This window comes from Juglans microcarpa x Juglans regia, chromosome 3D, assembly GCF_004785595.1.
Source record: "Juglans microcarpa x Juglans regia isolate MS1-56 chromosome 3D, Jm3101_v1.0, whole genome shotgun sequence".
Lineage (NCBI taxonomy): Eukaryota > Viridiplantae > Streptophyta > Magnoliopsida > Fagales > Juglandaceae > Juglans > Juglans microcarpa x Juglans regia.
Window position 1 is genome coordinate 34,082,957 of NC_054598.1, and position 15,438 is coordinate 34,098,394.

Below are 15,438 nucleotides of genomic sequence, written 5' to 3' on the forward strand. Positions count from 1 at the left end.
AGCAATTATGGAAACGTGAAGAAAAACAGAAAAAGGCATGATTAAGTTGGTCATCCAGTATGAGACGGAAAGAAAAAGGGGAAGGGGTCAGTTTCAATTAATTATTACAAAGAGAGATCTAGTTAGTAGTTACATGGCCTTGAGCTTAGAAGCTAATAACATTAGATGCTGCCTTCCCGTGTATATTTCTTTTTTGACATTGATAACTGATTAAGGAGTCTCTGAAGATCAAGCCAAGAGCCAGAAATTCTTCTGCCATCTGGTGCTGATTAGGTAGCCGCCCATGCCTCTGCTCTGCTTCCTCACTCCTATAGTCAAGCACTCCCCATTGTTAATGCACTGCTCCACAAACTCTTCTGTGCTGCTGGTCCCACAAAAACTGCTTAGACCACACAATTAGTAAATGATGATAGGATAATCGAAAGATCAAAAGATTCAAGACATCAAAGGTGGGGGAAGAGGAGGATCAGACGGTTTAGATTTGACCCACCAGCTGATAATTGAAGATGGCTTCTTCTGGCCCAGCACCAGCACAGACACTTCCAGTTTCTTCACTTGGCTCATCACTGTTGCCAGTTTTGGCCCTTGAATAACCAGCGCCTCTACTTCCACCTGAATATTACACCCAGTCAAGCATGTAAATGCAAATTCTAGTTGGAGGAGACAGAAACTCTAGGCCCTCTCTCTCTCTCTCTCTCTCTCTCTCTCTCTGTGGAAAAGAAAAAAGACTACTGATAGGAAAACTGAAAAGCATCTGGAAAAAAAAAATGCATAATCCCATTCTGCAAAGAAAAAAGAAAAAGAAAAAGAAAAAGATGAAAGTAAACTGAAGCTGACAAAATTATTCCTCCTCTTCTCCATCTAAAGAAGAGAAAAGAGGCTTTGATATTAAAAAGGGGTAAAACAAAAAGAAAAAACAAATTAAAAAGTCGAAAATACTTCCCTCTTTTGAAAAGATTTGGAAGGTAAGAGAGGAAAACCAGGTAGGATCTTTCAAATACAGTAAGAATGCTAGCCTCTTTTCTCAACATATGGGATCTATCAAAGACAGAAAGTAGATTCATGATGGAAACGATAATGCAATACCCATACGAGCTAGCTAGCTCTGTATTTTATTGACACTGAAAAGATTAAAAAAGATCAGGAAACATTCAATATTCTCACTCGAACTTAACCTTTAAAAATTTGGATAAATACACACCTCAGGTCTACAAGCCTTGCAAAGAGAGCCAAGAGAGTTGGCCAGGTAAGGAGAATAAGAAGACTCGGAAGCCCTTTCGGAACCCCTACTTGAAGGAGGAATGATGTGAAGAAGAGTGAACAAATCACCCTTGTTGGCTACATAGTTGAGTGCCCACATCATTGCATTCTTCGAATGTGAGGTCTGATCCACCACCACCATCACTCTTTTCCTCACAACCATCCCACCATTCTCAACTCCATACATGTTGAGCCCTTCCATTTGCTTCAAACTTCCCTCACACCCGCTATTTCCACTCCCAACACCACCACCACTAAACTTTCTAACCCCACCCCACCTGCTGGACGTTGATTTCCAAGCCTCCCTTCCACTTAACTGCCTCAAAAATGAAACTGAACCTGGCATTTTCTCGAACACCGATTACCCAACGCGTGTTAGTAGTATAAAGTCTGCTAGGAATAGTGACGAGCTCTACACAGAGAGAAAGAGGAGGGAGAAGGCTGAAGTGCAATGGGAAGTTGCGCCCGTGATTATTATTATAGCGAGAAAACTGATCAGGGGAGTGGGAGAGAGAGAAAGAGAGACAAAAGATGCCAAAATGGGTGAGGAGTGGAGGACTACAGAGCGGTGGGGAGCTGAGGATGCAAAGCCATGATTTTTTTTTTCCTTACACAGGTTAAAAGTGTCACGGGAAACCTTGCCCCAGTCGTGGCTTTACTCGGCAGAGATACGGTAAAACAATCACTACGGTCGCTTTATGATGATGAAACGGAGGGATTCTGTGTACGATCTCTTACGTCCCTCTCAGATTCAGATTCTTTTGTGCATTTTCCAATGTGTTCTTAAGATCTGCTGTGATTAATGGGATATACTTTCTAAACGAAATTAAACATTGAATAATCCATATCTTTACAGAAATTGAAAGATATCTTATCTGGATCTATAATCGTATTATTTACCATATTCATGTGGAACATCTCGTGAATCTCGTTGGCTTCTGACGTGTATAACCTTCAGGAGAATGACCTGCCTTACAGTCTAGTCTAATCTTTGATGTCATGTCATTGAGTCTTTACAAAGATTCCAATTTTCCAAGCTTTGCAATTTGGATGCAAAATTTCCCAATTATCATATAACCATACTTTATTGTCTTTTGAACGAGATTTGGTAAAAATCAAATTCCTCACACACCTCAATTATATAGGTTTTTCATAATGTGGGATATTTTTTATAAGATGTGAGAATATCTTTTATAAGATATAATGTGTTTTTCATAATATGCTGAAGTGTTTTTCATAGGGTGCAGATTATGAGATGGTGAATAGTAGCTGATGAGAAAAATATTTTCTATAAAAAATACCTCACACCCTATGAAAAAACGATAAATGTGGAGTGTGAGATGTGAATAGTAACTGATGCATAATATTCTTATAATAAAATGTGGTTATGATCAAAGCAACTAACTGTTATATACAATCTAAAGAAATACTTCAAATACTAAAAGAGTAAGTTTATAAATAGATATGCTTTGATGTAGTATATTAGATTATAAAATAATTTTTATTTTAAAATAGATCTAACGTATTATATGAAATTACATTAATTTATTAGTTTATCTTTATAAAATCTCTGTATTTATAGCATTTCTCAAAAGATCAAGACTATCAAAAAAAAAAAATTGACAGCCTTATATATATAATTATAATTAAATAAAATATAATAAAAATAATTATTCTTGTATCATTACTCATATATATATATATATATATATATATATATATATATATATATATATAAAATGAGGTTGTTAGGGGTCTCTAGTCTTTACGAGGTGTAGGGTTGGGTTTTGTAGTTATAGTTGGGGTCCTGAGGGCAAAGTAATGGCGTCTTTGCTTCTGATTAGCTTGTAGTGCTGCTCTCATTTGCAGATAAATAACACTCGTAGTAACACTCACCTGACAGCTTTAGATGTTTTGAAAATGAGTTGAGATAGATTGTAAATAGTAGTGAAATAAGTTATGAATAGTAGTGAGATAGATTGTGAATAAAAATTAATGAATAATAAATAATAAATAATAATGAAATGAGTTGAAATGAGTTAAAATGAATTGAAATGAGTTACGAATACAAATCTCTCTTTATAGTATCACATTTCTTTATTTACTTATTTCGAGAAATATAATAATTAATTAATTGTACAACAAATGCCAATTCAACTATAATGTTTTCTCAAAAATAAATAAATACATATCACTTTTTATAATATTTTATATAATAATATTTCAAACAAAATGTTATTTTTATAAATTAACTTATAGAAATAACATTATTTTTTAAAAATATCTTTATTTTATAATATGTATTGTGAAATATATTATTTAAATATTATTATTAAAAAAAATATAATGTTTGAGAAGTGGGCCCCTGGGGAATTGAGTTTTTATTTATTTATTTTAAAGATTTTAATCTCTCGGTCTCCTTGTCGTTGGTAGACACAGAACTCAAGACGGTCGTACTTCTTCCAAATTATTGCTCCCGCTTACCTCGCTGCAGCTTTTCGACCCGTGGTCCCCTCTTTACAATAATACCCTCCCACGTCCTTTTCTCTTCTTTTATCCCTAATTTATTATCCATTTTTAGTACAAATTGAATCCCAAGGATTTCTTTCGTTACACAGATTATTTTAATTTATTTTATTTAATTATTATATATTTTTTTAAAATTTTCACATAAAAGAAAGAATTCAATTTCTTTAAATTTTAAAATAAAAATAATATTAAAATAATATATTTTAATAATATTTTATTTAATTTTCATCTCATCTCATCTTACCTGTATAATTAAATGAGACATAATTAAAAATATGAGTTGTCCATCTTCTCGTCAAGGCAGCCAAGCCTCCTCATTTATTAAACGGAGGAGAAATACTAGTAAATCTCTTAATTTATAGCATCTTGCTACATCACGTGATACCATACTATAGTTTCACGTCAAGAGACAAAATGAGTGATATAAATTAGCAGTCATAATAATGACATTACTCTATATATTACCTTGTATGCAAGTCCATAGTCACAAGAAATTAAGTACCGCAAAACGAAAATGTCTTCTCTGAAATTGGTCGCATTCATCACAGGATCTTGCCTAGCCCGTAAATAAATAAATCTGAGTGCCACTGAGAGAATGAGGTAACCACATGATTATTATGATCTAATTAAATCAGTATTCAACAATTCTAGGACTGTCATATCAATTGTTAACAGTGATCCAATCATTATTTACAAATTCCAATATTATTAGATATGAATTTGGTTAAGCTTTTGAGCCTTAAGATCATGATAGATACCGCATACATAATACATCATAGTAATTACTTAATTTATGAGAAATTCACCATATTTTAGCCATCATGTCTTGATCATGTGAAGAAGAAAGAGAGCTGCATACCCTTAAATAGCTTTTTTAGATATTTTCTGTTTGATCCACCTTGAACATCTTGTATCTTTTACTCTAATATATATCAAGCTTGATTAGAAAAAAAAAAAAAAAAAAGAAAAAGAAGAAGAAGAAGAAGCTTGTTAGTAGTGTAATGGTGGCAAAATTGTTCATGTGCATCACACGCGCGGGGACATCAATGGAATATGCAAAGGAAATGCACACGCAAAAAATTTTAAGGTCTCGTTTGGATATACAAACTATTTCCTCTCATATAATTGTTACAATTTTTTTAAACTCTCACATAAAATATAATAAACAATTCAATATTTTCAAATTTCAAAATAAAAATAATAATAAAAAATTATATTCTAACAGTATTTTATTCTACTTTTATCATATCTCATCTGTATAATCAAACGAGACCTAAATTTATTTTTACACATGATTATATGTTAAGTACGAATATGGACATGAATTAAATAGAAAACTAATAATTTCGAGTAATTGTAGTGTCTTATAATGCACAGACCTTTTAGATGGTTGGAAGTTATTATATTATAAACATCATAATAGGATTGCGATTATTAATTGGATTGATTGACTCTTGTATAATACATTCTACCTAATATATATTATGGCTTGCCTTGCAACTAGTTGGTATTATCTCTTGATATTTTAGCTATAAATAAATTATATAAAAATAAATTTATAAATTGATATAGTTTTATGCAGTATGTTAAATTTTAAAAGTATTTTTATTATAAAATAGATCTAACAAATGATACGAAGTTATGTTAATCTATGTGTTTATTTTTATATAATTTATTTGTTTACGAAACATATACTTCTCATTGTTTAATAAATGAATCTAGTCCTTGAGTTCATGTGTTGCATGCGTGTGTTGTGTATCAAGATTCCAATTTTAGGTGTAGACTGTATATAATGCGGCTCGCCAATTTCAAACTCTGCCGAGATATTGGGTTTTGACTACGATCATCATTGCGTTGAATCATAATGTAAAGTATCTAGCTAGGTTGCAATATTCTTTGAAATAATGTTCATCAATATTTCGAAGAAGAATTAATGGGCAAATATAGATAAAATAAAAGATACAAAAGCATAATAATTTCATTAAACCCAAGCATAAATAATTTTTGTAAGAGTTTTATTTAAATTCTATGTCACACACACTCATATATTCTGATAGGGTTAGAATAACTTAATACTTATCACTTAATTGATAAGTCACAATAGGATAAGATTAACTCCAATGAAATAAGGTTAACTCTATATCTAATCACAGTGGGACACAAAGTTTTTAGATTTCTTGATGGCTAAAAGTCTATAAAAGTACTGAGGGGTTAAAGGTTCTCACCTACAATATTATTGTGTCTCTAGTCATCGAGAGACACTTAGAGGTAAAATTGTTAGGATGATTGATAATGGTATCTTCAATTATAGCCCATCTGGGATGTAAAATATATCTTTTCTCACCATCCCCATAGTGTATGAGACAAATGTATACATTTCAATTAGGGTCATATTCTATGGCTTGCCTTGCAGCTAGCTAGTATAATCTATATCTCGACACTTTAGCTATAAAGGAATTGCATAAAAGTAAATTCATAAATTGATGTGTTTTATGCGGTATGTCAAGTTCTAAAGCTACTTTCATTGTAAAATAGATCTAACAGATCACACGAAGTATGTTGTGCCAATTTATGAGTTTATTTTTGTATAATCTATTTGTATATATATATATATATTTTGATGGAAACATACTCATTTCATTAATGAAGCGAAGTTACAAATGTGACTTATCAATACAAGAAAAATCCAATACATGCAAAATCCAGTCTACAAGCCAAACTACGCATCAGCTCTGGGCCTTCCCCACACACAAATTCTTTTGTGGCGAATATTGTCTTAACTTCTAAACAAACTCTCTCATAACAGAGAAAGCGCTCTGTAAAATAGAACTTAAAGACCCTCTCTATCTTCCCAGGGAAGATGAGTACGGGACACTGCTATGGACATAAAATCCAATAGCCTATTCCTATTTTATTAAAAACTAAAGTAACAAACAACTACAAATAAACATATTAATAACTACAAGACCACAAGCACTGGTGAGACCCCGGACGTCACGCCTACCGCAAGCATCGTCATCTCGAGTCCTGATGGAACGAGCACCCAGCTCACGCATGGACCACAACAACCAGGCCGTAGCATCGCCCACCACTCTCGAAAGACTCTTGCCCCGGATTACGTCCGATCCAAAGGCCCAAACCTCACTCGGGTCAACAAAAAACAACAACAAAATAGAAAAACAAAACAACTACAAAACACTGAAATGGAAACAAGAAAGAACCAGAGAAAATAAAAATGGATGAACAGTGCACAATGGTAGGCAGTGGCTTGTGCAGAAACTGTTCACTCTGGGAGGAAAGCTGGAGATCAGACTTGGAAGTCCTGGAGTCAGAGGTTCCACAGAAACCGAGCGTGACGTCGAGAGAGGGCTCTTCGGTGGCGCGTGAAGGCCACACGCCAACAATATCCGGCTACGCTCCACTCCGATGGACGCCGGATTTGGAGGTCTTGAAGATCGGTGGAAATGTGGCGGTTGGAAAGACTCGAATGGCGATCCTCCCTTATTTGGCCTAAAAAATATAAAAATAAAACAAAAACACTACACAGAGATAAAATGGACAGATAAGAAAATGAAGAGGCCGAAGGGGTGGGGGGAGCCTCCGGCAGGTGGCGGGCGGCCGGGGGGGGGGGGGGGGGTGTTGGGAGCCAATGGATCTGGAGTTTTTCAATCTATTTGTATATGAAACATATACTTCTCATTGCCTAATAAATGAGCGAGTCTAGTCCTTGAGGTCATGTGTTGCGTGTATTGTGTATCAAGATTCCAATTTTAGGTGTAGACTGCGTATGAGGTTCACCAATTTCAAACTCTGCCGTGATGGGTTTAATTTGACTACGATCATGAATCTAAGGTCCAATTATATATAATATAAATATAATAAGATTGCGTTGAATCAGAATGTAAAGTAGCTAGCTAGGTTGCATTCTTTGATATAATGTTCATCAATATTTCAAGAAGAATTAATGGGCAAATATAAATAAAATAAAAGATACAAAAGCATAATAATTTCATTACACCCAAGCATAAATAATTTTATCACCTCTTTCTTGATTTTTGTCACCCACTTCGAAACCGACTGGTTATTTTTTAGCTAGGGATCACGACCTTGCATGCTTAATTTTTAGCGCCCCTACCCCCACAAACAGTATATATATATATATATATATATGTAAAATTATTAAAGATCTAGCTAATAAGTACGTACGTAGTTCAAAACCATGGAGGCCATGCAGGGGCCGCCCCTGGTTCCGTCGACTTCGCCGCCACATTAATCATATCAAACATTGCATGCATGCGTTTTCCTTAAACATTCAATAATCCAGAGATGAGAGAATCAGCAATATTCACCACTCAGCAGTGACGTCGTAACGTCCAAATTCTTTGGCGGATGAAAGATAAAAAGATGGATGCCATTTTTAAATGTATATAATGATGTATAGTTAACCAAGAAGTTCGAAAGAGAGGAAGCCGTCTACCTAGGTGAAGAAAACTGCATGCTGTCTCTGATCTGCAGGGGATTGTTTTTTTATTTTATTTTTATCTTCCTTCCAACATGAATTATATAAGTTATATTGGACTTGGCTTCATCAGTTCCGTCGGAGGCAGCCATTTTAATTAGCCACATCTCCAGCACTCTGCACTCTCCCTATAAATACATATATATTATATATATAGTACCCCAAACCCCAAAACGATCGAAAATGGAATCTGTAATGGGAAAGAACGGTACTTTTTATAACTATAAGCTGCCCAGTACTAGTACTACTCTTAACGAAGAGGATGATGCAATCAAATATGCTGGAGCCTTAACCTCCTCTTTCATCTTCCCCATGGTGTTGAATGCTTGCATCGAGCTCAATGTGCTTGAGATCCTCAACCATGCAGGCCCTGGTGCACAGCTCTCGCCCCATTCTATCGCCTCTCGCCTTCCCGGTACTAATCGCAATCCCGACACTGCCTCTGTCCTCGACCGCATGCTGTATCTCCTTGCGAGTTACGACCTTCTCACTTGCTCTGTGCGCGCTCTTGAGGATAGCCGAGTGCAGAGACGTTACGGTCTTACTCTCGCCGGGAACTGTTTCGTGAGAAGTGCAGAAAGAGGTTCGTTCGCCTGGTTTTCGCTCCTCAATCGTCACCAGGCTATCATGGATATGCGGTACGTGTTATGCATGCAATATTATACCGTATGAAATTGGTGGGAATAGTTTAACATTAACTTCAAGGATTGATTAATCTTCACATACGGTCGAGTTTAAGTTCCTCTCGATGTTTGTAGAAAGATGGCCTTGAATCTAATTTTGATATTATTTCTGATCTTGTGTTAGGTTTCGCTTGAAGGAGGCAGTGCTTGAAGGTGGATTTACATTCGAGAAAGCACATGGAATGTCGATCTATCAATACAATGAAATAGATCCTGTATTTGGAGAGGCTTTCAATGGCGCAATGAGTCAATTCTCCACCCTTGCCATGAAACAAATTCTAGAAAAATACGAGGGTTTTGAGGGCCTATCATCATTGGTTGATGTTGGTGGTGGAATTGGAAGCACCCTGAACTTGATCATCTCCAAATACCCTGCTATTAATAAAGCCATCAAGTTTGATTTGTCTGAAATACTACGTAACGCACCACCTTACAATATTGGTATGTTTTACAATTATATGATTACAACTAATATTTAAATACTAATAGTAGAAGAGTAATGTTAGGTACAAGTCTCAAATAGACAAGTCTTATACAAGTCTTTTGTAAAAAAGTGGATCTCGCTAATAAAAAATAGTTTTTTTATACTTTTTTAAAGTAAGGTCCACTTTTTTTAGAAGAGCTTGCATAATGCTTGTCTATTTAAAATTTGTACAAATTAATATGTCTACGTGTCCATGCATGCATGCGTTTCTTATTCAATTGCGCAATTGCACAATTGCACAAATGCGTTTCTTATGCGTTTCTTAGTATGTCAATTGCACAATTGCTCAATTGCACACATTACATTAAGAGGTTCAATGTAATCACTTGACACACATGCTTTGGTTTTTGTAATTGCACTTGACAATTGAATTGTGGTTCCACGCAGGCATAGAGCATGTTGGAGGAGATAATGTTTAAAGAAGTTCCGAAGGGGGATGCGATACTATTGAAGGTAGGTAGAGTTTCATGCATCTTTCAGTACGGGTCTTTTGAGTTTTGGACTTGTGTAAAGGAACAACTCCATTTAGCGTAAAACATAGAATATTTGGATCATTTAACTTGTTCACGTTACAGTTATAAAGAAGTTTTACAAAAATAAATTTATAAATTGATATAATTTCATATGATACGCATAAGGACATTTACTTTATAATCTGACGTACAATATCAAATCATTTTAATTTATGAGTTTATTTTTATGAAATTCTTTTATGGCCAAAAAATTTCTCGTAATCAAAATATCGTATTTTATAAAAATAAAATGGACAATCTCTATTAAAATCGTTCTAATTAATTAAGGTGTAGCAAGCAAGAAACTTCTGTTGAAGTTTTAACGCATTAATTATTTCATGCATTAATAATGATCGCAGCTTATAATTCATAATTGGAACGATGAACAATGCTTGAAAATACTGAACAATTGCTACAAAGCATTGCGGGATACCGGAAAAGTAATTGTTATCGATTCAGTTCTGCCTGAAACTCCAGAGGCGACCAACTTGGGTAAGTTTGTCACCCAAAATGACAATATTATGTTCAGTAAGCTTGGAGCTGGAAAAGAAAGAATGGAGAATGAGTTTAAAATCTTGGCAATAGCTGCTGGATTTTCAACCTTTAGAGTTGCATGTTGTGTTTCTGTGATCTACTCCGTCATGGAGCTCCGCAAATAAAGAAAATTCATGATATATGCAAATTTCATACAAGCCATTTGAAAAAAAGTATAACATGATGTAACATCTAAAAAAATCTATTTATTTTAAAAAAAATGATAATTATTATCATGAGTGTGTAAATACCGTACAATCATTTTAAAAAAAATGAATAAATATAGGATTCACATAAAAAATAATAATTTTTCAAAATGATTGTACGGCATTTACGCACTCTAAGACTACATGTAACATTACTCTTATTTTAGGCTTCGTTTGGAATATGAACTACTCTCAGCTCATCTCAACTCATCATTATAACTTTTTCAAATCTCAATATAAAATATAATAAACAATTCAACTTTTTTAAATTTCAAAACAATAATAATATTAAAAAATAATATTCTAACAATATTTTATTATCTCAACTCAACTCACTTCAACATTCAAACACACCCTTAAAGTGAACCTCACTAATTTTATTTTTTTTTAAATAGCTTGCGTGAAATTTGCATTATCTAAATTAATTTATGTAGCATATATATGTGGACAATAATGGCTGGCTTGTGGTGTTTTTGTCCAACAAATAAGTAGCTAGTACTGCTGCAGTTTGTCGTGTGTATGATCTGATTATTGTGTATGAAATACTCCATTTTCCTGATCTGTCACTCAGTTTCCAGTACATGCATGTGAAGGCAAAATGACGTACTACAGTATTTGTATCGTTTGGTTTCAATTCAATTGTTCTTATTTTATATATATATATGTCAGTCAGTCAAACTGATGTTTAATTTAACGTTTGTTTTTGAAATAAATATAGATAGAAGTTATTATTAGAAATATTTATTTTGTATATATGATGTGGTATTATTTAGACTATACATCTCTCCAAGTAAATATTAAAAACAATCAATTAGAAGTAGCTATACAGTAAGTGTAAAATATACACTACTACAATAACTTCTCTCTAACATTACTTTTGTTTTTGTACCTCAGATTTGTTTCTTCTTGGATTTTTTATTATAATATTTCCCTTTTATTAATAAATTCCTTGAGCTAGCGTTTTCTTTTTTTTTCTTTTTTTTTTTTTTTTGAAAAAATGTCAACTAAAAGTTTAGAATTTATAATTACCTGAAGAGTAGTACTGCTACACCCATAGAGGGTGCAGCGTGTGGATGGAATTTTTTTTATATAGATTTTTTTCTATTCTTAAACAATTTTAAAAAAATCACAACATTATTAAAAAATATATCATTAATTACTACGTAAAAAAAAAAAATTGGAATCCATGTCGTGAACCAACTCTCGATAGCTCTATTATTTTTCTTATTTGAAATTTTAATGGCCGATTTTATAGTGATTTTGATTTATTTTAAATTAACAAACTTTTTTTTTTTTGATAAATTAAATTAACAAACTGATTGAGGAGGAATCTGATCTGTACGTTCAATCTCTTATATCCTTTCTGGACTGATTTTGTAGATTTTTCAACGTGTTCTGAAACTTATATCCTTCACATGAGTTAAGATTGTGTATATGCAATACAAGAAATGAATGAGTCTAGTCAGTGTCCCAAGTGTCATGTTCTGGTTCATCCATGCAGACATTCCCTATACTATATATAACATATAAGAAATTATATTTGTAGTTTTAGAGTTTACAAATTTTACATAATTTTTTTTTTAAAAAAGTGTAAATTTAAAATTCACATAAAAATATTTTTTTTAATGATATACCATATTTTTTAAAAGAAAATAAACAAAATTTATATATCTTAAAACTGTATTTAACATTACTCTTTATACCAACTCTAAAGTTATGTTTGGTTGTTGAACCAAATTTAATTTATCTCAACTCATCTCAAACCAATCATTAATAAGATTTATTATTTTTTTAACTTTTTATAAAAAAATTAAATTTATCTCAACCTACTTCATATATTTCAACTTAAAAAGTTAAACTTATCTAAATCTAAAAAAGTTAAACCTATTTCAATAAGATCTATAAAATATTACTATTTACAACTCAATTCAACTCATCTCAACATTCAAATTAACTTAAATTCGACTAACAATTATCCCTAAAACAAATCAGAATTTTTTTTTTAAAAAAGAAAGCTTTTTTTTTTTCAGCCTTTTCTGGTTGAGGTTTTTGAGGTAATTAGAGTAAGGATGACTGTACAGATGACAATTAATAATGGAAGTATTGTTTAATATAAATTGAGGACGTACAGATTACTACCCATTTATTATAGTTTATTTTAAGTTTTTTATTTTATTATTATTATTTTTAAATTTTTTTTTAACATTCTTAACTATTAAAAAAATATATAATTTTATTAATAGTTATTTTCTTAATCATTAAATAAAATAAAAAATTAATAAAAAAATTAAATATAAAAAATAATAAATAAGTAATAAGAGAGTAATAATGCTATTATTTTTTTTTACATAAATTAGCAAAATTTTGAAAAAATGATTTTTATTCTTTTTTTTTCAAAAAATTTTCATATAGGAAAAGCTACTCTTCTCGGAGTAGCTCTCGTTAGATTTTTTTAAAATTTTTTTAAGTAAATTTGTTTTAATAATATTTTGAATTTTTTTAAAAAAATATATTTAAAAATATTAAAAAAATATATGTAAAAAAAAATCAACAGAACTGTAGTGCCACCCATCCACAGAATATAGCACTTGATTTTTTTAGAAATAATTAATTTAATAAAATTAGATTAAAAATGCAGATTTCGAGATGAGTGGGGCCCCTCGTGAATTGGGCTTTTTATGTTTGTTTTCTTGTGGTTGATGCCTGAAAGAGTCAGGACTCAAGACAGTAATGGTACAGACCACAGAGTCATTGGTACTTCCACCCGCTTCACTAGCTGAGCAACCCGTGGTCCCTCCCTTATCATAACTCTACCCTTCCCTACTTTCTTTGTTTTTATGGTAAATTCTACTGAGCCTCTTTTTCTGTTTTCTCGTAGAGTTTCTCTTTTAATTTTAGGTTTTTTTTAGTGCTTACAAAATGTTGTTTAATAAGATTGTGAATTTTCTTATTTTTTTAATATTTTTAAGAAAATTTACAATCTTATTAAATAATATTTTCTTAATCACTAAGTAAAAATAAAAAAAAAGGAGGGAACTCCCAACGGGATCCTTAACTATGTCCATGAGAAAAATTCTCAATTTAAAAAGATTCAAAATAAAATTCTCCTACTTAAAAGCTCTTGTTTCCATTTTATTTTTTCTACTTAGATTTGTACCTAAACACATTATTTATTTATTATGGTCACGATACCCACTATAAGTATTAAAAAATAGTAATGATAGATATATTTTTAAATTCTGTAAATTTTATGCAATTTGTTTTTTTTTTTTTAAAGTGACGTTCATTGTGAAAAAAATTAGTTTTTTTTTTTTTTTTTTTATATGCAGATTCGAGATTATTTGTATTTTTTTTCAAATAAAGTGTACAATATTTTCACACTATAAATTATTACTTTTAATTATTAAGTTACTTTAACAGGATACATTTTTATAGCTATGTAATTCTTTTCTCCCTTCCAACCTAATTAAGTAGCGTAAGGGAAGATTGGTATTTTAAAAAGAGAAAATGTTATAGGTACAAATATATTCTATTAAAATAAACTCATAAAGTGAGTGATATGAATTCATGTTAGATTTATTTTATAATAAAAATAAATTTATAATTTAATATATTATATCAAATCATATTAATTTATAAATTTATTTTTATAAAATGAGAATTTTTTTTTTTGAGAAAAATGGGGCTGAAACAAGTACACTTAAAGTATTATTTAATTGAGTTGAGATAATAAAATGAAGCTACGTTTGAATGTTAAATTGAGTTTAGTTGATAAAATATTGTTAGAATATTATTTTTTAATATTATTATTATTTTAAAATTTGAAAAAATTAAATTATTTATTATATTTGTGTTGAGATTTAAAAAAATTGTAATAATGAGTTGAGATAAATTTAAATTACAAATCTCAGCAGTGAACTTTGGAGATTAGGCAGAAAAAGGAAGTACTTGGCCTTAAAATAAATATGAAAATAAGTTTATAAAGCGAGATAATTTGATTGGAAATTAATTTTTATTACAAAATAGTATTTAAATATTATATAGTTTATAGATGAATTTTATAAAATAATAGTTGTATATTTAGAAAAGAAAAGAAGTCTGAAAAGTAAAGGTAAATGATGAGGGGTTTGAGATCATCACATTCAGGCTATCAGCTGCATGCGTATGCTGATAATAATAGTTTGACAGACTGACGCAGAGAGAGAGAGAGAGAGAGAGAGAGAGAGAGAGGAATTATTGGCATTCAGAAGCAGCAGCTTTGCCTTCCTTGGATTCTCGCAAAGCACTGTTAATGGATAATCCCAGGGGTGCCTATAAAATGTGTCCTACTAAATGAGCGGTGCTACTCAGTTCATTCCCCTACTTGTTTTTGTAACTTTTTCTTTTTTATTTTATTATTGACATTTTTAAAATATTTTTAAATATTTGTAAAAAAATAAAAAAAAATACATCAATACACATAAAATCTTTTCCTTAATCATTAAGTAAAAAAAACCAAGCGGTCAAGTTTAGGGGCATAACAACTTTTTCCCTACTAAATATGTGGATTAGTACAAATGAATTTTTTTTATTTATTTTCTTTTTCTTTAAATATTTTTTAAACATTCTTAATCATTAAGAAAAAAATAAAAAATATATATAAATTCACTAATAGTCACTTCTTCAATTATTAAGAAAAAAAAAAAAATGAATACACATTCAATGAACACAT

At 31.3% G+C, this 15,438-nt stretch overlaps 1 protein-coding gene and 1 pseudogene across 1 annotated transcript; one reads left to right on the top strand and one right to left on the bottom strand.

Moving 5' to 3' along the window:
- Positions 1 to 67: 67 nt before the first annotated feature.
- On the bottom strand, positions 68 to 1,925 carry LOC121254021. Its single transcript, XM_041153984.1, has 3 exons — positions 1,202 to 1,925; positions 491 to 612; positions 68 to 379 (listed from the first exon to the last, which is right to left on the bottom strand). The coding sequence occupies exons 1-3, from the start codon at positions 1,604 to 1,606 to the stop codon at positions 229 to 231; spliced, it is 678 nt and encodes a 225-aa protein (XP_041009918.1). The 5' UTR covers positions 1,607 to 1,925; the 3' UTR covers positions 68 to 228.
- A 6,566-nt stretch (positions 1,926 to 8,491) lies between these two features.
- LOC121255253 lies at positions 8,492 to 10,646 on the top strand (annotated as a pseudogene).
- Positions 10,647 to 15,438: the final 4,792 nt, after the last annotated feature.